Source organism: Dermacentor andersoni, chromosome 3 (genome assembly GCF_023375885.2).
Source record: "Dermacentor andersoni chromosome 3, qqDerAnde1_hic_scaffold, whole genome shotgun sequence".
Lineage (NCBI taxonomy): Eukaryota > Metazoa > Arthropoda > Arachnida > Ixodida > Ixodidae > Dermacentor > Dermacentor andersoni.
In genome coordinates, this window is record NC_092816.1 from 167,918,023 (window position 1) to 167,941,937 (window position 23,915).

Here is a 23,915-nt window from a genome sequence, read left to right on the forward strand (position 1 = left end):
TAAATGTTTCTCTCTCTCTCATAGTATCGCATGGAGGGGCCACGGATCAGAATGAGTTTTTTTTTTTTCTGCGAAGGTGCGCATCATCTCTGTGAAAGCAGATGCGGCAGTTGTTGCAGCAGTAATCAGCACGTAGATCTACGGCAGCGCTGCTCACTTCGGCGGGCTCCACTGCTGCACACGCAGGAAGAATGTCGGCGCATGGGAAGCGCGGATTTATCTGTTCTGAATGTTAAAGATTGAGGTATCTTAACGTAAAACTTGCCAAAACAATCGGGATCCATATTCGTTCTGTCATTGAGAGAACAAATTATCAGGCGTTATGACCTCCGTCAGAACTTAATGCCACAATGTCGGTTTTGACATTCATATGCTTACAACTTCACCCGCTCTAGCGAGTCGTCATAAGTGACACTCAGGTAGCTTTACGGAGCTTTATTTCCACATGCATTAGTCAAAACATCCATGCTGTAATTTATAAAGCACAAAGGATACATAAAAGAGGCGATAGACCTGAAATATCAAATTTAACTCAGTGGATTCCAAGTCCTTGTGGCATTCGAGGCAACGGAGAGGCAGGCAGTTCAGCACGTTCACCGCATACTGAAAATGACACTCAACTAATACTTCTCTGTTACAGCGATACACGGAACAGGTTGCGACAACTCTCTATCCGATTACTTGAGGGATACTGGTTTCAAATTGGTTGCCGAAACTCCATTTTATTTCAAGTTGACCCGAAAATACTGTTGACAGTTTCAGTAACGATTACACGTTTTCTGGAAGCAATAACACACAGATTGCGTCTAGGTGCAGCGTACACGGTGCTTTTTACGCAGAACAGTACTAGCCGAAAATGCGGTGTGTTCTTGCTCGGAATGAGATATTGAACACGCCTTGTTCTACTGCAGTATTCATGCTCACTATACTAAGATATTACGAGATATATTATGAGCTCTGAACGATTCGTTACTCTCATTGGCGAAAATATAGGGGCCATACACCACCATTAAACTAAAGAAGCGCGTAGTTAGCACCTTGATGAAATTTTTTCTTGAAGTAAAAAGAACTTAAGATAATTACTGGAGCGTAGTAATTATGTTCTTTCGTATGATAGTTCTAAGAAGTACCCTTCATTTTCACTTCGTTACAACCTGAGGTGTAGGCTTACATACCGTTGTATGGTAGATTGCGTTCCCTAGACGTACAAGTGGAAGTAAGTGTTCTATATTCCTAAATGACATTGCTGTGAAAATTCTGTGTTGTGTCTTAGCACGCACCAATTTGAAATTTATGCGAACTCTGCGTTGGCCCTTTCGCGCCTATTATAACTGGTTATGTTGATATTGTATTTCGTTTTTATTTTGTCTGTTTTAGCTGGCCTAAAGGATATGTTACGTACTGTCCGTATTTTTTTCCGCATTTGCTTCTTTTAACTGGTCAATTATCTATAAATACTGTTTAACTAAAAAAAACGGTTAGCGTGCATCACCCGTGGCGCAGAACTCTCCTGCTCACCATATTTCATTAAAAGAAAACTTCCAGTAAAAACTGCGGGACTTACGGACCTGCAAACGTGTTGAAGGGATACGTTGGGCGGCACATTAGCCGTAGGATTTAATAATAGCTCAATAGTTCAAGCTACCTCACCCACGCCTATGCAAAGGCATTGTGGAAAATTTGACCTGGCATTTCCAGAATTAACTAGGTGTGCCTCAGAGGCTTATACAGGCATGCACTTGTTGGAATCAGTTGAAGTGTACCTTCTGGATTTGTACAGCAATGCCTGTAAATAATATTCTGCTGCTTCTTACCCAGGTTGCTGGGCATGTCCAGGTGTCCTGTGCGCCCTTAGCGCGTTCGCTCTTATGGTACAGTATCGCATTTACCTTCAGCCTGTTCAACCTGTACATAAATCTAGCCCCGAGTTTAGCCCCTCTGTTCATCGTTTTCAACAACCGATTATTACCTGAACCGGCAACCAGATACTTATTCACTTTGCATTCCCTTGCATACAAACGTTACCTAATAGGAGCTTGCTAATCCTCAATGACTAGGTTTTGTTCTTTCTGTAGCATGTAAGTGTCCAAGAAAAACTTAGCAAATTATAGTAGCACGTTGAAAAATTTTCCATTCAAGCCATATGACTTCTGAGTGCTTGCTATTGAAATGAGACGGGGCTGCATTTGAACCACTGAATTATAAGTGCACGCACTAACAATCACAGTTTCGGAACATCCTAAAGGGTTCGACGAACCAGTAAAATTCGAACTTCTACGACTCCAAACGGATGTGTAAGCTTGTTTTTTCCGCCAATTTTTTAGAGAGGGGCTGTTCACCTGGGTATCTTATACACACCTGCATGGGGGCACGTACAGGTACAGGCCAACTGGCAGATTATTTATCAGTGCCGCAGAGCAGTCGCGACGAATACCCGGAGAACCGTCAAGCCACATCCTGCCTTCGGTCGAAACCTGCAACCACTCTCTCCTCAGCAGCTGCCACCCACTGTGCCGCTCACTGCCTGTGCTGGGAGCGTTTAAGACGACGAACGTGTTCGACTTGTTCAGAATTTTTTGCGCACCATAGCCAAGTCACGATGACTACAGTAGACGCGGCTTTGTACGGACGGCTCGCTCTGGTGACAGGGGGTGCGAGTGGTATCGGCAAAGCGGTCTGCCACTTACTTGCCGCCGATGGGGTCACCGTGGTGGTTGCTGACATACAGCTCGAGGCAGCTGAGAAAGTTGCACGATCTCTGCCAGGTAAGTTAAATTTACACCTTTCTTTATGAGACCCCCCCCCCCCCCCCTCCCCTCGGTTAAGCTCGTGAAAAAGTCGTAGCTTCATATTTTCCGGAGCAGAAGGTTGCGAAATATGCAGCAGTAACTTTGATACTTAAGGAATGCCAGTAATTTCACGTTAGTGGCGAAAGCTGTTTTGAAGGCAATTTTAGTAATAAATCGAACCTGCCGTTTCAGTTTTCTGGTTAAGGTGGCCAAATGTCCCCACAATTGGTACACGTCGAATTATGTAGAATACTCTAGATGTGCCCGCTGCTCAGTGCCGACACGTATTGTGATCAGCGTTGCTTCGATATAGCAGCTTTGCCTTAAATATACTGTTTTTCTCCTTGAACAGTAGTGTGGAACTGGCGCTAATATAGTCCAGCCAAATGAGTTACCGATATCGCAGGGTGTTTTTGAAAGATGAAGTGCCTGTGGTGTGTAATTTTATCCGCTACGCGTATTATTGTTCTAGCTGAAGCTGTAATTGGTGCCAGTTTGTTTCAATATTTTCTTAATCTGCTATAGTTATCCTTTTTGCTTATTTTCGTACAATTCTGTGACAACTCCTCTCTCTGTAGTAAGGAGTAGTTGAAGTAAATGAACGAAGAGAAATGCAAGTGACCACAGGTTGTATCCTTCAAATGCCTGTATGCCTCAGTGCTCCTAATTGCACCAAGAACATGAATATGCAAGATTCATTTGCTGTCTTCTCACTAGTGATGATTTGCCGTTTGCAGCAGGACGTTGCTGCAGAAAATGTATTTCCTTCGAATGGGTAGGCGTCGCACTAGTATGCGTTCAAGGGCATTCCACTGCTCAACGGCAAAAATACCGCGTAGTAGTCTAGGAGTCGTCGTCCCTAAAACATGATCTCTATTCTATCCGATCAAATATATTTAGAGGATTACGGTGACTGAGTGACCCGCAACCGGAAGGCTAAGTAATCTTTACTTTGCAACGGACTGTGTCAAGGGAGAAACAACAGGCGAATGACGAAATATCAAAAGGCTACAAGCGTGTGCGCTAGCGGATCATTCTATCATATTCTTCTTCACTTGCTTGGCGTAAACAAGCAAAATGAAACAAATGAACAAAGCCGTCATGTAGGTCCTAAACAAACCATGTGACGACCGCGCTACATTTATAGTAGCGGCGCGTGCGCGCTCTAACGAATCCGTAAGCCCTGTTTAACATAACTGAGGCTTTTTTAGCGCACGAAAAGGGACGAAAGACAGTGGCAAGACGCGGACGCAGCGCTAACTTCCAACAATTGTTTTATTCCATGAAGCGCTACACATATATCTAGGTAACACACGCCACCGTACGCATGCGCATATGTACTGATTTCTATTCAAATGAGGCAGCAACGAGACATGTGTAGCGGAAAGTTAAGATGATATCAAAGATGAAAGAACGGCCATGCATAGCCAAAAAAAATTTTTTTTGAATTGCAAGATTAAAATCTCATCTCCATCAGGCCACCCTCTGTGTCAGGTTTAAAAAAATCGAATTAATTTTTTTTTTTTGAAAGATCGACTGAAGGCGCGCTAACACAAGCGCTCCCCAAACTAGCGATCTTCGCCGCTTCAATAATCTCACGTGTTGTTTGTGCTGGGCTTCTTCCTATCACCGTGCACTGTTTATAAATGGGACTGCACCCATGCTTTCTGCAGTGAAAAGCCAGATGCCCCAATCCTCCCGTTCGCACATTATCTGCGTGTTCACGCAACCTGTCATTTACGCACCTTCTCGTTTGGCCGATGTATCTTTTGCCGCACGACAGGGGCAGTTCATACACGATGTTGTTCTCACAATGAACGTAGCATTCCTTGTGATTTGTCCGGCAACTGGGCTTCTCAGCACCACAGTAGTTGGCTTTGCACAAGTTGGACAGCTTTATTGGCGCTGAGAAGATGACGCTTACATTTACGTTATTGCCAATCTTCTTCAGTTTGTGCGAGATATCGTGGATGTACGGTACGATTCCGCGTTTCTGCTTCACTCGCGCATTTTCCGGTGAAGTAAACTGCTCATTCTGTCGCCCGAGTTTTGCGGTCTTAAGGAGACCTCCGGCCACACTCACTGTTACGCTCATTGTTATGCTCATGTTACGCTCACACTCACAACCGCTCACTGTTACGCATGAAAACCCACAGGATGGTACTTTGCGATTTCTCGATATAAGAATGTTTTTAGAGGGACACCAGGTTTGGTGGGCATATGAACCAAGGGCGAACAAACCGCTACTGCCATTTTCATCGGGCCCCTCTAAGTTGGTTAAGAGGGGGATCGCAAATTCAACCCTAATTAATGCGCTTCGCCGCTCATGTCATCACAAGTGTTTGTCCAGTTTTCAGGCGCAAGTGGATCGTCTGAAACAGGCCGGTTTCACGCAGCATATCATCACAGCTGTGGCCGAAGGTCTCCTTAGGACCGCAAAACGCGGGTTACAGGATGAGCACTTTGCTCCACTGGAAAATGCGCGAGTGAAGCAGAAACGCGCAATCATACCGTACATCCACGATATCTCGCACAGACTGAAGAAGATTGGCAATAACGCAAATGTAAGCGTCATCTTCTCAGCGCCAATCAAGCTGTCCAACTTGTGCAAGGCGAGCTACTGTGGTTCTGAGAAGCCCAGTTGCCAGACAAATCACAAGGAATGCTACGTTCATTGTGAGAACAACATCGTGTATGAACTGCCCCTGTCGTGCGGCAAAAAATACATCGGCCAAACGGGAAGGTGCGTAAATGACAGGTTGCGTGAACACGCAGATAATGTGCGAACTGGAGGATTGGGGCATCTGGCTTTTCACTGCAGAAAGCGTGGGTGCAGTCCCAATTATAAACAGTGCACGGTGATAGGAAGAAGCCCAGCGCAAACAGCACATGAGATTATTGAAGCGGCGAAGATCGCTAGTTTGGGGAGCGCTTGTGTTAGCGCGCCTTGAGTCGATCTTTCAAAAAAGAATTCGATTTTTTAAACGTGACACAGAGGGTGGCCTGATGAAGAGATTTTAATGTTGCAATTACAAAAAAAAAAATTTGGCTATGCATGGTCGTTCTTTCATCTTTGATATCATCTTAACTTTCCGCTACACATGTCTCGTTGCTGACTCATTTTATTAGAAATCAGTACATATGCGCATGGGTACGGTGGTGTGTGTTACCTATATATATGTGTACCGCTTCGTGGAATAAAACAATTGTTGGAAGTTAGCGCTGTGTCCGCGTCTTGCCACTGTCTCTCGTCACTTTTCGTGCGCTAAAAAAGCCTCAGTTATGGAATACCAACACGCCCTAACCTACGCTCTTTCTGTTTAACATATAAGACCTGCTCGCACAGGTAATCGAGCTAGCGCTTGCTTTCTGCAATCTTCGCGAATATCACCGGCATGAATTATGCAGTCCATCAATACGCTACAGCTTTCTGCCCGCCTGCTTCAACGCATTTAGGCTGTCCTCTTTCTGCAGAAAAAGAAATGGTTCTCGCACCTGCGGTACGCCTAACAAGGGCGAGGTTACTGCACCAAACGCCATTCACACAACAAACGCCGAGTACCCGACAAAACTGCGAGCGGGAAGTGTGTTTTTAATTTAAGTTACACCAGCGCGACACAGGCCAGATCTACGGGGACTACGGACAGCCGCGGCAAACTGTGAGGGCGAGCGAGGAGGGAAGGGGACACAGGGCGAGGAGGAACGTCGCTGCCCCTGACATTCCTCCTCGCCAAATCTGTACCAGAGCTTCCCTTCTCCAAAGATATGAACACACCAGGCCACCCTCTCAATAGGGCAACTAATTGGAAATCGGGATTCTCCACTCACTCCGACAACGAAACTCGCCAGTCACTTATAATACGCAAGTTCAGCACTTTCTAGGGGAATTATTGAAAACATAGGTAGGCTGACGTGTATGCCAAACTAGCCAGCGACACGTGTCCAATATTGCTGATATCTTTGAGGCACCAATGAATATTGTTTCTGTTTGTTTTGAGCGTTTCCGAAGGGTTACATATGGGATATAATATATAGCACGATTATGAAGCTATATAAATTTTTCCACATAATTTATTAGAAATTCTTTTCGCCCTTCAGTTATGCTGATGTCTATTACTTCATTCTGTCGTATAACTTTTCAAGTATTTTGATATGATTAATAAAAATCGGGCCCCCTCGATTAACCCCCTTTCTCCCCGTCTATATAGATATATATATAAATATAAATATATATATATATATATATATATATATATATATATATATATATATATATATATATATATATATATTTATATATACATTTCATGATAAGTGCATGGGCACGTAGAACAGGAAGACAGCACTTAATTTATAGCTTTCCTTAATTTATTTATTTTGCGTTTTCGTATTTTATTGTGCGTTCTTGCTTTTGTACGTGTGCTTGCATCTTTTTAAAATATTGCACACCGGATTTCTGATTGGAAGGACTACTTCCACTCACACACACACATGCATATATCAATTGATATGCGTGTATGGTATTGAAGCGTTGAATCACAGACTCCGGCATAAAACCAGGTCAACGAATTAAACACGTAGGAAAAATACCAGGATATTACTGATGTTTCGGCCGGGTAATGGCCTTCACTCAAACGGAAATCGGTGTTCGGAGGAAAGGTCAGTAACATCCTGGTATTTTTTTTTCTACGTGCTTTTATTCTTTGTTGGCTTGTTCGCTCTCGGTTTCCCTTCCTCTCGCTCATATATATATATAAACGAGGGGAAAGGAAATCGAGAGGCCCCGTATATCTGAACAACAAGACAGGGGTTAACGGAGGGGCCCTCATTTTATTAATCATATCACAGGAAGCCAACAAACAGTGGCACTAAGGATGACATAGGGGAAATTACTTGTACTTAATAATTGAATTGAAGAACGATTAAATTAATAGAGCAGAAAGTTCATGAAAAAACTACGTGCCGCAGATCGGGATCGATCCCACGCCTTCAAATTACGCATGCGATGCTCTACCGATTGTGCTACCGCGGCGCTGTTGTCCCATCCACTTTGTTCGGTGATTTGTTTCTTTTTTACTACTAGAAGTAGCCGTGGGAGTCTTAGCCAGCCACACCACGCGCAAACCTGTTGTTTGCTGGCTCCTTACGACATATATATATATATATATATATATATATATATATATATATACAGGTGTGTGTGTGTGTGTGTGTGTGTGTGTGTGTGTGTGTGTGTGTGTGTGTGTGTGTGTGTGTGTGTGTGTGTGTGTGTGTGTGTGTGTGATGTGTTGTGTTCGTGCCTTCGTGAAAGGGATCACTCTGGTGAACAGTGCTACAGTTCTCTAATCTTAATCACGACCATAAAGAGCGAACAGACAACGAAGCCAAAGACAGCATTTATTAAATCAGCTGCTGTGGTTGAAATCTAAATCTAGAACTTATCTAGAACAACCTCAGGGTGGAACAATTAATTTTATGGTTTCACACCGACTTACCAACATTCAACAAAATTCATGCATATTTCGTGTAACATAGCACCCATAATGCACAACAAAGCGAATGAAAATTAGCTGGTAAGGTAAAGAAACCAAGGTGGACCTTGACTGTTGAAATTCGTAAACTAGCCTTAGAAACACTTGTCAGTCGGGAGCTTGAGCATGTAGCTCCTATTTGGTCACCCTACCACCATAATGAAATTAACCCTATAGAATCTGTGCAGAATGGGTTCACTCGTTTATTTTTTGCGAATACATGGTTATCAATTTACCATAACGGACATAAAGCGTATTCTTTCACGTCCATCTTCAAGTATCCACGTGACATCACGCTTTTGCGCTTTAATCACAAATAGTTTTACAGTGCCCGCACCCTGTGACGCGCCGGGGTGGAGCCTATTTCTCGTGAAACTGCCTGCTTGATTGCAAACGGGAAACGCTTAGCTTTCCTTGCACTGCAGTGTGCACTTTCTAACACACTGTGCGCAGGTGACGCCAAGCACCAGGCCATATACGTTGACGTGGGTGAACCGTTGTCCGTGGAGCAGCTCTTCAATGGCATCAGGAGTGCGTTCTCGGAACCACTGAGCATCGTCGTCCACTGCGCGGGTATTCTGCGCGCGGCGCCAATCTCCCAGTGCACGGATGAGCTTTTCGATGAAATTATCAAGAACGAACTTAAGGTGAGACATCGGTCGGTGAAGCCAATGCGAAGCTTCTTGAGCCCGGAGGAAACGGCTTAGTTTCAAAATTATTCGTTGCAAATTTACTATTAAGGCGAATAAAGCCTTGCCGCTTCCAGCGACACGTAGCTATCTTGCAGCACTTCGCCTTGTTGGATAAGAGCACGGAGGTGCAACAGGTTGCACTAAAGATGTCGCAGTGCCTTGGAGATAAAGCAGAGCCGCTCATTTTGATGAGTGAGCACAGACACACACACCCTTCTGCTCGTCTTACACTTCGTGCCTTGTGGTAATGAAAATAAATTAAATTATGGAGTTTACTTCCTGATAATGAGGCACGCCGTAGCGGAGGGCTCCGAAAATTTTGACCACCTGGGGTATGTTAACGTGCACCTTAATCTAAGTACACCGGTGTTTTCGCGTTTTGTCCCCATCGAAATGCGGCCGCCGTGGCGGGATTCGCCCCCGCGACCTCGCACAAATGGGCTGGAAAATGGTGCCTGTTGTGAAGGCGAGTTGGCTCGTGTTTTGTATATTCGAAGACAGAAACCGGCAAAAATGAGTAGTGTGTTGAAGTGGTTCAACGCGCCACGATGAGACGTGTTTTTCTTTCTGTTGTTGAGTGAAAAAGACAATGAGTCAAGCAATATTCCAATCATTCAATTCAAGATAGAGAGAGAGACAAAAGGGAAGGAAGGACATGGAGGCTAGCCAGTGTAAGTACCAGCTGGCTACCCTCTGCTTGGGAAAGGGCTAAAGGGAATTAAAAGGTTACTCAAGTCACTACAAGTCACGCAATTACTGACGCCAGGGTGTCGCCTGAGCATTGCGAAAACTGAAAATTGCTTTTGGCCTCACGATATATAGAAGGGATTACCAAACTTGTTTCTGATGTTTTCAGGGCACCTTCCTGGTGAACCGGGCAGCTATTCGTGAAATGCTGCGTTCTGGGAAACCGCTTTCTGATTGGAGAGGAGCCATCGTCAACGTTTCCAGCCTTGCAGCCAGGTGCGGCTCCGTGTTGCCGTGTGCGTACGGCGCTGCCAAGGCCGGCGTCGTGGCTCTAACGAAGTCGGCAGCGTCGGAAGTGGCGAAGCATGGCATCCGCTGCAACGTTGTAGTACCCGGATGGGTGGATACCCCGATGATGGCCGAAGCTGGCGAAAGCAACAAGACGATAGTTATCGCGAACACACCGCTCAAGAGAACCGGCCAACCAATGGAGGTAGCAGAGGCCATCAAGTTCTTATGCTCGCCCAGAACGAGCTCCTTCATCACGGGAACTGTGCTTGAAGTCACCGGGGGATTCAAGATGTGAATTATTTTTATTCGATTTGGAACATTGACAAGCGACAATAAGTATACATCCCATGCGGTCTGTTAAGTATCTCGTGTAAACCTTCCAGGTCTGAATTTTCTGACACTTGCTCGATTGGCTTGAGAACAAAGTGGATGCAAGCGTTTGTGTAACCTTGGATAAAAAGATGTTTTCTGTAGGTTGTTAATAATTACCACGATGACGGCTGAATGAATGCAGGTTTTCCCTTTGTTGTGGCAGTCTGATTTTCAAATTTGTAATAAAGATCAATGGAGGTGACATTCAATTCTTGCCGTCAATGGAGTGTCATGGGCACCTGCTTGGTATAGGAGTCCGGGGCGTTGCAACAGCACGAACAGAAGCGTACGTGGTAGTAACGTCCCACACATGGCCGTGTCCTGTTTAGTCGCATCTAGGAACAGTGTTACATGTCTGGAGATCAAGACACAACTTCAGTACGAAATATTTACATGAGAAAACTTCATCGAAACCGACTGTGAATACTGCAGGGAGTAACTTCATTAATAGAAAACCAGAGCCAGTCTACAATATGAGCAACGTTTTTAGAAATGAGCAAAATCCGCCTAAACAGAATTCCGCCTAGACTGAAATGATGCTACGCTTCCAATCTATTATATAAGTTTTACCTTTCAACCAGCTTAAACTTAAAGCAACAATTAAGAAAGAAATATGCAGCAAATTTGACCAATATAGGTATATAAACTTGAGAAAGAAGAAGACGACCACGGGAGTTCGGAGGTGGCTTCGTGTCGGCTCCGATACTTTCCTATGTTACTGGCGGATTACCGAACTTCTCATGGAAATTCTTCTGACCAACGATCCGCGGAAGCTTCAGGACTCCCCCGACACGAAGTTTTGCCAGATGGGCCCATTTCGTGGCCGATAAGGAGCGCCTTCTGTCCCGCCACGGAGGCGGGGCAGGCTAAGCCTAGCATCTTCACGTACGCCAGCATTGCGCGGCCGCCCCGGCGGCGGGGCGTGCAAGGACGTGTCGCCGGAGCTCATTGGAGCTCCCAGTCGCCGACGGCAACGTGCCAGGCCTTTCCCGGCGTTAAATGGAAGTTGTCCAGGATGAAGGAACAGAGATTAGGCCGGAAAATATCGGCGAAGGAGCGGGGTCGTGTGATCTCAAGAGGAAGAAACAGGCCGACGGTGCGACCGAATCGGCGCATAACCAGCATGTGCACATGCAGCGACGGACGATAGCCACGTCGACTACGGGAATTACCACAGCGCAGTACAAAAGGAAGTACGCCCGTCAAGTGCAGCAGATTGCCATGGCAAGCCGAATGCCAGAGTTGCCGCCGGACGATTACAAAATCGTCGTACGCCCCCGAGGAAGTTTCAACGTGCTCGATAACGAGACGGATCGCATTTACTGCTGCCTACGTAACGCGGCTCGTGTAGGCAGAGAAGCGGGCGGGGAAAATAGCATCTGCCTCAACGTTACACAGAACGTCGTGGTGCTCAGCACGCCGTCTGCAGACAGAGCTAAAGGTTACGGAGTCATTAACAAGCTTCGCATCGGAGCCCGAGAGTTCGAGGCGAACACTTATCAAGCCACCCCTGAGAACACTTCCAAGGGCCTGATTAGGAGCATTTCCAAGACCGAGAGCCCGACAGGCGTCATCGCTAATCTAGTGACGTAGTGCAACCCCGAAGTGCTGCACGCCAAGCGCATGGGCAACACGGACATCATAATCGTTTTGTTGGACGGATTCCATGTACCGAAATACGTATATTACGGACCTGTGCTCGTCAGGTGCTCCCTCTACAGGAAGCAGATTGGCGTGTGCTACGAGTGCGGGAGGCTGGGACACCGCGCCGACGTCTGCCTCAATCCGAACGACAAGATTTACCGTGGATGCGGACGCAACAACCCGTCGCCTGACCATCGATGCGAGCCGTGGTGTCGACTGTGCGGCAAGGCACACTTTACGGGAGACCTCAGGTGCAAGGCGAGATACAAGACCCCGTACATATATATAGTCAAGCGTCGCCAACTAGAGCGAAAAAAAAACAAGAAGAGAAAGAAGCGGCCGCAGCGTACGGCAGCGGTTACAACAGCAGCAGTGATTGTAATGGCAACAGTGGTGGCTATTACCTCAATTACCCAGAAATAGTCCGTCATTCAGTTACCGACAACCGAAAAGGAAGCTCGACTAGCCGCGGAGGGTCCGATCCCGATCCACATTCCGCTCTCGCAACCGGGCAGAGAGGCCGAGAAGCACGTCGGTCCGGGCACCGCAGCTGTCGGCTACATCAGTCAACAAAGTCAACATCAGTCAACAACGGGGAAGGGGGCGGTATAGAGCGCAGGCCGTCGCCCCCTCCACGCCCGTCGTCGGTCGCAGCCGTGTTTGTTGGACGTAACGTCACTGTGGCGCAGCGCGCACTGGCCTGTGTAAAGATACCCCACGTGTTCGTAGAATTAATTCCTAAAACCGGCCGAGGACTCTTCATCCTTAGCGTGTACAGCAAACCCACGCTGCAGCACCGATTCGGGGACCTGCTGCGGGGGGCGTGCGCGGCTTCCGGCGGCGAGCCTCTACTTGTTGCGGGTGACTTGAACGCGCCCCACGGAGCTTGGGGCTACGCCCGAGAAACACCCAAGGGCAAACACCTTTTGGAAGACTCGCAAGACCGAAGGCTTGAACTGATCGCGAATCCCGCCGATCCTACACGCAGATGGAACAGCGTGAGTGTCGACACACTACCAGGCCTCGCGTTCGTTTCGAATGTAACCACAGCGCACTGGCAAAATACGCAGGAATATTTAGGGAGTGACCACACGCTGATCGAGATCACGATAGGCACGGGCCCGAGCGGACGTGATACTAACCCTGAAAGCAAAGGCCGTAAACTCAAACTTGTGAAGTGGGACACGTTTCGGAAAAAAAACGAGAAGAAGCGGGGCGAGGCGACGAACCGATTACGGAGATAGACGAGTGGACCGAGACGCTCAGAAGGGACGTAGACGCGGCAACGAGCGACGTTCCGCCCGAGGCGAACCTCAAAATAATTCACATTAGGCTCCTACACAGTGCAAAGCAACGCGAGCTCTCCTAAAGAGATGGAAATGTCAAAGACATAATAAGGCATTGCGCAAGCGCATAGCACAATTACACAGAGACATCGAAGAACAAATCGAGCGCTTGGCGCCTCTTTCGACACCTATTAGATCCGGAGGAGACTGGGGCCACCCAAGACCACAAGACTCATAGACTAGTAAGAGATTATAAAGCCGATAACTTCCTCGACGCAATATGTGACCGTTGCTTTATGAAGGCCTAAAGCATCCAACACGCCGAATACGACGGCGTCGCAAACGAGAAACTGGACGCGGTTACCAAGACTCTCCGTAACCTAGACGACCAGTCAATCTCCCGCCTCGCGACCTACGTCAACGAGTGCTGGCGAGGAGGCTCCCTACCCGAAGCATGGAAACGGGCCCGCTATATCATGATTCCAAAACGCGGCAAGCAAGTTCCGTTCGATAATCTAAGACCGACGTCGGTTACGCCTTGCGTCGGCAAAGTCACGGAACACGCGGTTCTCAGCCGCGTGACCGACTTTCTCGAAGACCGTGACGCGTTCCCGCACACCACGCTAGGATTCGGCCGCAACCTCTCCGCACAAGACGTATTGCTTCAGCTTAAGCACCAGATCGTTGACGACACTACCAGCTCCACTAAGGCGATTCTCGGCCTAGATACTAAAAAGGCCTTTGACAACTAAACACGAAGCGATCTTAAAAACAGTTAGGACATTAGGACTAGGTCAAAGAATGTATGATTACGTTAGAGATTTCGTCGCGGCAGGCGCGCATGCGTCCGCGACGAGGAATCGCCGGAACTTGAGACGGGTCCGTGCGGCACGCCGCAAGGATCCGTCACATCGCCATTACTCTTTACTTTAGTTCTACTCGGTCTACCCGAGAACTTAACAGAAATAGAAAGATTGCATCACACTCTCTACGCGGATGACATCCGCCTCTGGTCTCCCGGGAGAGGATGTGACGGTTCTAATGATTGGTGTCGGGCATGAAATAGATGGTAGCTGGCCCGTGCCGTCGTCCAACTCATCCACGCTGAGGACGTTGTGGAAAAGAATGACTTCTTCTCATCGAGAACGAGGAGTATGGGATTTATTTACAGTATCTACATGGAGAATGTTACAGTTCATCAGTCTAGCATGACTGAAAGAGAATACACATTGAAGAGCCGACAACGGCTGATTATAAACACTCTGTGCTCCCTAGATCCCTAGGTGAGCGAAAACGGCCGTTCAACCTTCGACCAATTGGGAGCGTCCAAAGTCATCGCGCTTTTGAGGGGGAGGGTTTAGACACTCACTTCCGCACAGGTTTCACTGACCGCACCAATGTGAGAGGCTTTTCGCAGACAGGGCTCTTGCAGAAGGGTTGAAATCTGGGCCAGTTGGTACATACTTGAAGGAAAAAGCCAGTCAAATACACAAAAGACAAGAGGAGAGGATCACACCACAACGACAGTCGCTGTGGTGTGAACCTCTCCTCTTGTCCTTTGTGTTTTTTACTGGTTTTTTCCTTCAAGGGGTATTGCCCTGAGCAGGCGTCTCTTGATCCCGAGTTGACCCCGCAGACAGTAACCGCCGCGTCTGTTCATTGACTGACGACTTCTAAGGCCCCTGAGACGGCGCTGCAAAACATCTTCTACCAGGCATTCCACCGCTCCAAACAAGCCGTGACGGTGACGGGGAATCCACTAACAATACTTGGTCCGCCGACTGCGTCTAGACGCAGACTGCGCCGTTCGGATGGGGACGTGGCGCATTGTCGTTCTTACAAAGCGAGTCGCCGCAGCGGGGCGGGCAGGTTTCGTCGGTCGCTTCCCCGAAGATCGCCAGCCCCCGCAGGTCGAACGTAACACGGTCAAGTCGAGCGAACGCTACAGGCAGGAGTAGATGCGGTCCAGAATTACTTGCGTGGAACGGGCCTCGAGTGCTCGGCTACCAAGTCCGAAATCTTAATCTACAAACCCACAAGGAATGGTCGTAAAGCCGTGCGCGACGAGGAACAGGAATACTGCAAAATGCACATAATATTGGCAGATGGAACTCCCGCACCGCACGAAGACAAAATTAGAATCCTGGGGTTACACCTGCAGGCAAATGGCTACAACGGAGAGACGGTGCGAAGACTTCGTCGTTTCGTAGATGACACGATCCGACTCTTGCGTCGCATCACGAATAGACGCGATGGTATGCGTGAAGACTGCGCGATCCATCTCGTGCAGGCGTACGTGATAAGCCGCATAACGTATGTTGCCCCCTATCTGAAGTGGATAGGGTGCGAAAAAAACAAGGTCGAATGCATGATACGAAAGGCTTTCAAGAGGGTGTCGGCGTTCCACTCAACGCGAGCACCGACAAGTTTCTAGAGCTCGGATTTCGCAACTCACTTGACGAGTTAATCGAGGCGCACGATTGTGCGCAATACGAACGATTATCTAAATCAAAGACAGGTCGACGCATCTTCAAGTCACTCGTCATCACGTACCACACTCAGCATGGAGAAAAGACGGCGGCTCCGGCATCGGTCTGCGACCGCCTGATCACCCCGCCGCTTCCCAAGAACATGCATCCGACGCACCACGCCGGGAGACGCAACAAACGAGCAAGAGACCTTCAGAAAAAGTTTGGCAACAGCTACTAGGCGGTGTACGTAGACGCTGTGTGATATGGAGAAGGGAGAAGCACACACGCGATCGCTGTTGTAGACCGCACGGGTAAGTGCCTCGCGAGCGCCACGGTGAGAACGGGACACACGGAGGCGGCCGAAGAAGCCGCGATAACCCTAGGACTGGCCGCGGTGCCGAACGCTGCGATCGTGATCAGCGATTCGCAGGCGGCAATCCGCGGCTTCGCGCGGGTTCGCGTCTCGCAGGAAGCGGCCCGCATACTCCAAATTTGTGACGACGGCGACTCGTCATCGCCCTCGTGACCCCAAAATTCTACTGTCTTCCTCCTCTGGATCCCGGCACACATTGATGACCCGCTAGCGGGCAACGAGGCGGCCCACACCACGGCTCGAGGTCTCTCACGTCGCGCCGCCGTAGATTATTTTGGCGCCGCCTCCGCCCTCGAGAGCGGGACATCGGATCTGCCGGATCGGGACACTAAAACAGAAGTGCAGCAACAAGAATCACAATGGCCGTGAGGCGATCGCCTTACCAGGTTCATAGACCTCACCCAGCACTACAAACTCGAAAGACGCACATTTCCGCCACCACACGATTAATTAAACAGGAATGAGGCCCTAACTTTACGCTTGCTCCAGACACACCTACCCTATAGCCCCGCAGTCTTACATCACTGCTACCCCGGTTTATATCCAACAGAGGCCTGTAAAGCTTGCGGACAGACAACAACGCTGCGACATATGCTCTGGGAATGTGCCGGCAACCACGGTAATGAGACCGCCTCCGTTCATGACGCGTCCGTAATCGCGGCCCTTGCCAGAGTTCAGGAAGCCTCGAGCTCGCTTGTTCCCGACGCCGCCCGGGCTGCGGGAGCCGCCGGGGACCTTCTCCGTCAGCGTCGCCGCCACTGGAAGGCGGCTCTCAAAAGTTGAGTTGGCAGACCAACTCTGGGCCGTCCGGCAAGCCGAAGATGCCGCCCTAGTCCAAGGCCTTCGAGCCGCCGTCGGAGGCCACCACAACAAAAACTGCCGGACCAATCTTTAATAAAGTTTATTCTTCTCTATATAAACTTGTGATTTGGCTCCTTTCGAATTGAAAAACTGGACTTAATGTGGTTCTGGTCCGAAATTTGTGGAAAATGAGTTTTAAGAACGGTGTGATTTCACTATAAGAGCCAATAAAACGTTGACAGTTAAGGACACTGCTATTGGCGGCGAGGAGTTACTGAGTCGCCATCTGTCGGAATCTCTTCCCTTGCGTAGTATGAGGGATCACGCGGCGCGCTCCCCGTAGGTTTTGCTTACGGCGCTCAATAAAAACACCACGCGGCAGCCCTCCTGGACATTTATGTAGGTACTCTCCAAACGAGGGAAGTTTTTGACTGTCGATGTAATAATCTTAGGCAAACTGAAAGCACAGAATCGTTTAGAGACGCTATCTCTTTGCCGAATACGTACAGTGAACGCCACTCCGCGCGGTCGCCGCGATGGAGTCTCCCGAACCGGCTTCTTGCGTGAAAGGTCGGCAATCGCTGAGCCCAAACTATGTGAAACAGTTCTTATAGTGGGTGGTCTGAATAACCAAATTGCCCATAACAGAACGAAGCCTCAATGCGTGCAGCCATCGCACGGGTTCACAGCGACCGACGGCGCATCTGCATGCATTTCCGCGCACAGTGTTCTGCCCTCAATTAATTAATTATGGAGTTGTACGTGCCAAAACCATTTTCTGATTATGAGGCACGCCGTAGTGGAAGACTCCGGAAATTTCGACCACTTGGGGTTCTGTAACGTGCACCTAAATATAAGCACACGAGTGTTTTCGCATTTCGCCCCCATCGAAATGCGGCCGCCGTGACCGGGATTCGATCCCGCTACCTCGTACTCAGCAGCCCAACACCATAGCCAAATGTTTTGCTCTCGCTGTGAGCGCATTTTCGCACCGTGCCGTGAGATTTAGGCCGCAGCATATGAGCATTTCCCAGAACACTAGCAACCATTGTTGCGTGGTCGCTATCAGAACTGTTCAAAAATAATTTCGTTATAGAGACTTCGACGCCTACGGCGACTGTGATGTGCCGTCGCGACGATTTAATCTTTTTTTTTTTGTCTTCTGAATTCTTGGACATTTCAATATCATTTCTCTTGTTGCGTCGCACCGTATGTTTATCGGTCTTCTCGGCGTGCGATTTCCCTCTGCTTCTTTTTTGTAATCCAGTGCATTAATTCATAACACAAACATGACCATATGCCATGCCTTTCTTTAATATGCGTCTTACCGCTCCCTTTCCGTTCCAGTGAACTTGCCAGTATCTAGCATCAACAAGTTCATAGACCAAACCACCCTGACATTAGCCGGGCAGCGGGCGCGGGCGAGCGTCTCAGTGCGCGGTTTCTGCTATTCACCGAACATCGCGCAGTCCCGGCGCCGTAGCAGAAATCTTCCTCGCGTGTGTTTGCTGCATACGCGAGCTGTAGCCGATGGCTGTCTGCCGGTTCTAAATTTCGCCAGCCAAGCTTCACGAAGCTCCTTGCCCTGTGGCTACGTGTGAATAAGGCTGACACCGGGATCTGCTGCGTACGTCCGGCACTGCGGCACCAAGCAGTAGCCTACCATGCTGCACGCCTCCAAAGGCAGCCACTATCTATTATAGTAGTTTCAAATGTTGTCAGGCAGACACCCAAGGCGGTAAAGCTGCACCATTTAATCAGAACCGCGGCGCAGGTGGGACTTTAAACTTTCGTTTTCAGCTCGCTTCCGCGCTTCCGAAGCAGCCGACGCGGCCGCTGTGTCCACGTGATCCCTCATGCCACGTCACGCCGGCGGTGGCGCTAGCTCTTCCAGTGGTGGAGCTCGCCCTCAATGCTTTATAACCAGTGGGAAGAAATCCGAAGTGGTCAAAATTAGTCTAAAGTAACCCACAACGGCGTGGAGCATAATTAGATCGTGATTTCGGCACGTAAAACACTAGAATTAAAAGTAAATAAAAATACTTGAAATATTATGAAAACGAGCTGGTTTATCTTGGAAGCATAAGCAGCCTATTTCGTATTCTCGCATAACATTTTTTTCCTGAGCACGGCTGAAGGCAGGAACAATATAATCAACACAACTTGCAATGAAACAACCTTGCTGGCTGCCTCATTATTTTTAAAGCGCTCTTCTATTAGGCGGGGACTCTGGATAATTTTGAACCGTACACTAAGAGTATCTGGCTCATCTTGGATTAAAGATACAATCTGCTCACAGAGCTCGCTTGCGCTATTTGGCCTATTTTGTTTCCACCCCGTTTCTAGAAAAACATTGCCTAGTTTTTATTGTCATTGCAGCTCTATGTGACATAGTTTCGGTTTTTTTTCGTTCATTTCGAGAAAAAGCTCTACACACACTCACACATTCACAAACAAACACACCCACTTATATATAGTTGAAGAAACGAAGGGGCACACTCGCGAAAACTTTTACGTTTCGGCCGAGCCACGGCCGTAAGTTCGCCCTTGGTTTCTTCAACTAGCGATGCACCGGACTTACCGAACGTTTTCTTGACCTAAATATATATATATATATATATATATATATATATATATATATATATATATATATATATATATATATATTGATGCGCGTATTCTATGCAGAAGACAACGACGGGCATTAATGGACTCCGTCTAGTGGGTGGCTGAGATTGGGCGACTGCGAAGAAGGCCTGCCTCTCTTCGGTTTGTTTTTGAACAGGTTGTCCTGTTCTTCTTCAAGAACATCTCCCTGTCTTGTGTCCGCGTTGTACCGCGATACTGGTGGAGGCGCGGGGTACTGAGCTCGCCTGATGCTCCGGAGTCCGTCTGGGAGTCGTTCATCAAACCCGGACGCATTGTCACCAGTTACGACATCCGCACATCGCTTTAGTCGTCGACTGCTAGGCCTTGCCCCGGAATTCTGCCCTCTTCAACCACCTCTCTCCAGTAGCTCCACACATCTCGCAATGGCCGAAACCAGCCCACCGCAGGCACCCCAAAGCAGCCGGTTTTCCAGTCCACAGCAGTTAACCGTTCTGCATCCGCTGCTTCCCCATCGCTATCGCGGTACAGTCTTCGAAGATATTGAAGACTGGCGTGACAAGTATGAACGCTTCGCACAGATTAACCAGTGCACTGAGCAGCAAAAGCTCTCCCAAGTCTATTTCGCCCTTGACGACAGTGGCAGTACTTGGTACGAGAACCATGAAGCTAGCCTAACGACACGCAATGACTTTCGGCAGAATATAATGGATACTTTTGCAAGTGCCGACCGACGCGACCACGCGCAACAGATGATGGAGCTACGGGTGCAACATCCTAATAAGGCGGTCACAAGGTTCGCCGAGGACATGGCACGCCTCTTTCGTTGAGCTGACCCGAACATGACCGAAGATAAGAAGTTGCGCTACCTCATGGGAGATGTAAAAGAGCACTGGTTCTCACCACGTCCTCACCACTATTTGACCGCCACGTCCCCTGAAAAGTAGAGGTTCATGCGTTTAAGGACGTTTATTGCGCCGTTTTTAGAGCAAATTTATGCGAATGTATTTACATGTGCTCTCTAGCACATGTAATGACAGCGCAATAAACTTAAACGCACTACGCGGCGGTTCCATTGATTTAGCAATCGGGCTGCAATGAGGATGCACTGCTTGCCTTCATCTTGCCTTTCAAGTTGCAAAAGTGATTTACGTCACGTCAAGCGAACTGCAGAGGAGAAGCAAAAATAGACTAGGAAGCTGTATTTTGTTGGCATCGAATCCAAGTACCCGAGCGTGGGAACCGCAAGTTCTACAGCAATGCTAAGAACGGGCCACTTCCAACAATTTCTGTACTCGCAATGTCAACCACAGACTGCGCACTGTTAAAGCATGTGCCGCATGACTTTTACTGATTTCGGAGCCCAGTTCTTGCACATTTAATGTACGTTTCTCTCTAACATTTTATCTATAACCTTTAGAACGTTTACAGTCACTGCTATACGAATGTTTTTCTAGAAAAGAGAGCCGTCAGCAGCGCTAAGATACTGCACACAAATTCTCCCTCACAATTGCGCAGAAGGCTGTCACTCGCACTCAACAACTTAAATAGAAGAATCATGGAAATATAAGCACCTACGCACACCCTAGTGTGCTTTTAAACGCATGCATAAGGACGACGTCTGAGGAAACGCCGTGTGCAGGCGCTACCAGTTTATACTAGCGGTCTGCACAGCAGTGTGAACATAGCACTGCCTTCGGCAGAAGTAACAAGAAAGAACTGCTCTTGAGCGATAAAACAAACGGTACGATAAGAGTCACTCTCGCGAGTTTGCGTACGAAAACAGAAGACTTGAAGAGCTGTCAGCAAAGCTAGCTCTACAGTGGAGACTTGCGCCTGTCAACTTGGGGTAGTTAACACTTCCGTCCATTTGCGCATTGTACTTTCCACTTCGACATCTCGGTAATTGCGGAATACGCGAAGAAAAGCCACATCACGCGGGCACCTTTACGACAGCGGATTGGTAGCGGAGCGAAATTGCGTCAGTGGTTCATTTGCGAAATGTAGAGGTTCTCATAGTATCGCACTCCCATCCCAGAGAAATTGGTCTTTCCATCTCACCGGAAAAACCAGAATATATTGTAGTTACGAACCAATGAGGTCACTCAGCAAACCACTACCGCAACCTCATCCATTTCTGAATTGAAAATGAACCAATTCCAAGACGCAAAACAATTCTCATTCTCGGATTCCACATCCAAGATGATGGCAAGGCCGACGCTTGGATGCAAAAAAACTACGCAATGCCTTCACCAATTTAAACGACTTCTATACCGCATCACACGAAGAAACGAAGGATTTCGCGAGCACCATCGCGAGCACTGGATAACCTGTACAGGCAACTCGCCAAAATCACTTAAGACTTCCAAGAGGTCGAGCAATATCACAAAGTAAGCCAAACCGACATACTTCCAAATCTTAGCAGACTATTGGACTATCCGTACAGAATTACAAGTAAATAGATTGAAACGATCACAGCAAGGTGAAGCGCTGCCTAAAGATCTTGCATATTCTTAAGACAACATGCCTCAAATAACGCTGCCACCTCCACCGTGGCAAGCGTTTAACAACATTCACACGCTGCCAATTCCCCGAAACATGGACCCGCAAACAGACCAAGAAAGAAGACAAGCACGCATGAAACGCACCCAACATAACCCCCCGGACACAACAGTGCACTACATAGACGGATTCCCGCCTACGGACCCCACAACACATCGCACGGCGACATACAACGCCGTGACCAATGCATATACACAAGGCCTGTACACAGGCCTCCATAGCCAAGTAACAGCTGAAATAGTGGCAATAACTGAAGCAGTCACAGCACCACAGCACACACACACCGTCATCCTCATTCGCACAGACAGTCAAGTAGCATGCCGAGCGTTCCTAACGGGAAACCTGCCCAACCCCATCCGCGAAACCGTGCATCGATATACGACGAATAATGCAGCACACCACATCACTATTCAATGGGTATCTAGCCACTTAACATCGAGGGAAACGAAAAGGCCCACGCTCTATTCAGGCGCAAATATTCAGGGACGTGCTCTTCAGTGGACAGACGCACTCAGTTCTACAGAGTTAAAACAAATATCTTCAAATATGCGACGCCTAAAATTAGAGGAATGGCATGAAAAAGAAACTACTCTCCCAGCTCCCCCACACTCCTCAACACGCGAGGCCGCTGCCACTTGGCGTCAAGCCTAAACGCACTGCCTACATAAACAAAACATTCTGCACTACATAATAGCTGGAAAAGACGGCTTCCCCAAGTGCACACAGTGTGGAGGATATCCCAATACAACCCATACACTATGGGACTGCCCGGGAAGTCAACACGCACTTCAATCTATACTTAGGACGCTACCAAATAGACTACACACATTAGAGGAGTGGCTGGCTGACCCAACAGCACGTAATGTGGCCTCGTTAACGGAGCTCACCATGGCGCTTGGGCTTGGAGTACCGCAAGAAGCGGACCCAGCCCAATTAAGACTCGACGCCACCAACGTCCCATCTTCGCGCCCGTTTCCGGCAGCCTTAACGCCCTGTAGACCCGGACTGGGGGCCGGAATGAAATAAATGTTTCTCTCTCTCTCATAGTATCGCATGGAGAGACCACGGATCGGAATGAGTTTTTCTTTCTGCGAAGGTGCGCATCATCTCTGTGGAATCAGATGCGGCAGTTGTTGCAGCAGTAATGAGCACGTAGATCTACGGCTGCGCTGCTCACTCCGGCGGGCTCCACCGCAGCACATGCATGAAGAATGTTGGCGCATGGCAAGCGCGCATTTAGCTGTTCTGAATGTTTAAGACTGAGGTATCTTAACGTAAAACCTGCCAATACAATCGGGATACATATTCGTTCTGTCATCGAGAGAACAAATTATCAGGCGTTATTAACTCTGTCAGAACGTAATGCCACATGTCGGCCTTGACATTCATATGCTCACAACTACACCCGCTCTAGCGAGTCGTCGTGAGTGACACTCAGGTATCTTTACGGAGCTTTAATTCCACATGCATTAGTCAAAACATCCATGCTGTTATTTATGAAGCACAAAAGATGTATAAAAAAAGGCGAGAGACGCGCAATATGAAAATTAACTCAGTGGATTCCAATTCATTGTGGCATTCGAGGCAACGCAGAGGTAGACAGTTCAGCACGTGCGCCGCATACTTAAAATGAGACTCAACTGATACTTCTCTGTTACAGCGATACACAGAACAGGTTGCGACAACTCTCTATCCGATTACTTGACGCATATTGGTTTCAAATTGGTTGCCGAAACTCCATTTTATTTCAAGTTGACCCGAAAACACAGTTGACAGTTTCAGTAAAGATTACACGTTCTCTGGAAGCAA

The 23,915-nt window shown here is 48.1% G+C and overlaps 1 protein-coding gene across 1 annotated transcript; it reads left to right on the forward strand.

Annotated features, from left to right (window-relative positions):
- The first annotated feature begins 2,446 nt into the window (after positions 1-2,446).
- On the forward strand, positions 2,447-10,571 carry LOC126524176 ((3R)-3-hydroxyacyl-CoA dehydrogenase-like). Its single transcript, XM_050172522.3, has 3 exons — positions 2,447-2,765; positions 8,774-8,967; positions 9,869-10,571. Exons 1-3 carry the CDS (start codon positions 2,600-2,602, stop codon positions 10,283-10,285), a joined length of 777 nt encoding a protein of 258 aa, XP_050028479.1. The 5' UTR covers positions 2,447-2,599; the 3' UTR covers positions 10,286-10,571.
- The last annotated feature ends 13,344 nt before the right edge of the window (positions 10,572-23,915 follow it).

Excerpts from the sequence above, each read along its gene's own strand:
- LOC126524176 (XM_050172522.3), top strand. The coding sequence starts at position 2,600 with ATGACTACAGTAGACGCGGCTTTGTACGGACGGCTCGCTCTGGTGACA. Across the intron at positions 2,766-8,773 it reads AGTTGCACGATCTCTGCCAG|GTGACGCCAAGCACCAGGCC; the intron begins GTAAGTTAAATT and ends CACTGTGCGCAG. Across the intron at positions 8,968-9,868 it reads TTATCAAGAACGAACTTAAG|GGCACCTTCCTGGTGAACCG; the intron begins GTGAGACATCGG and ends TGATGTTTTCAG.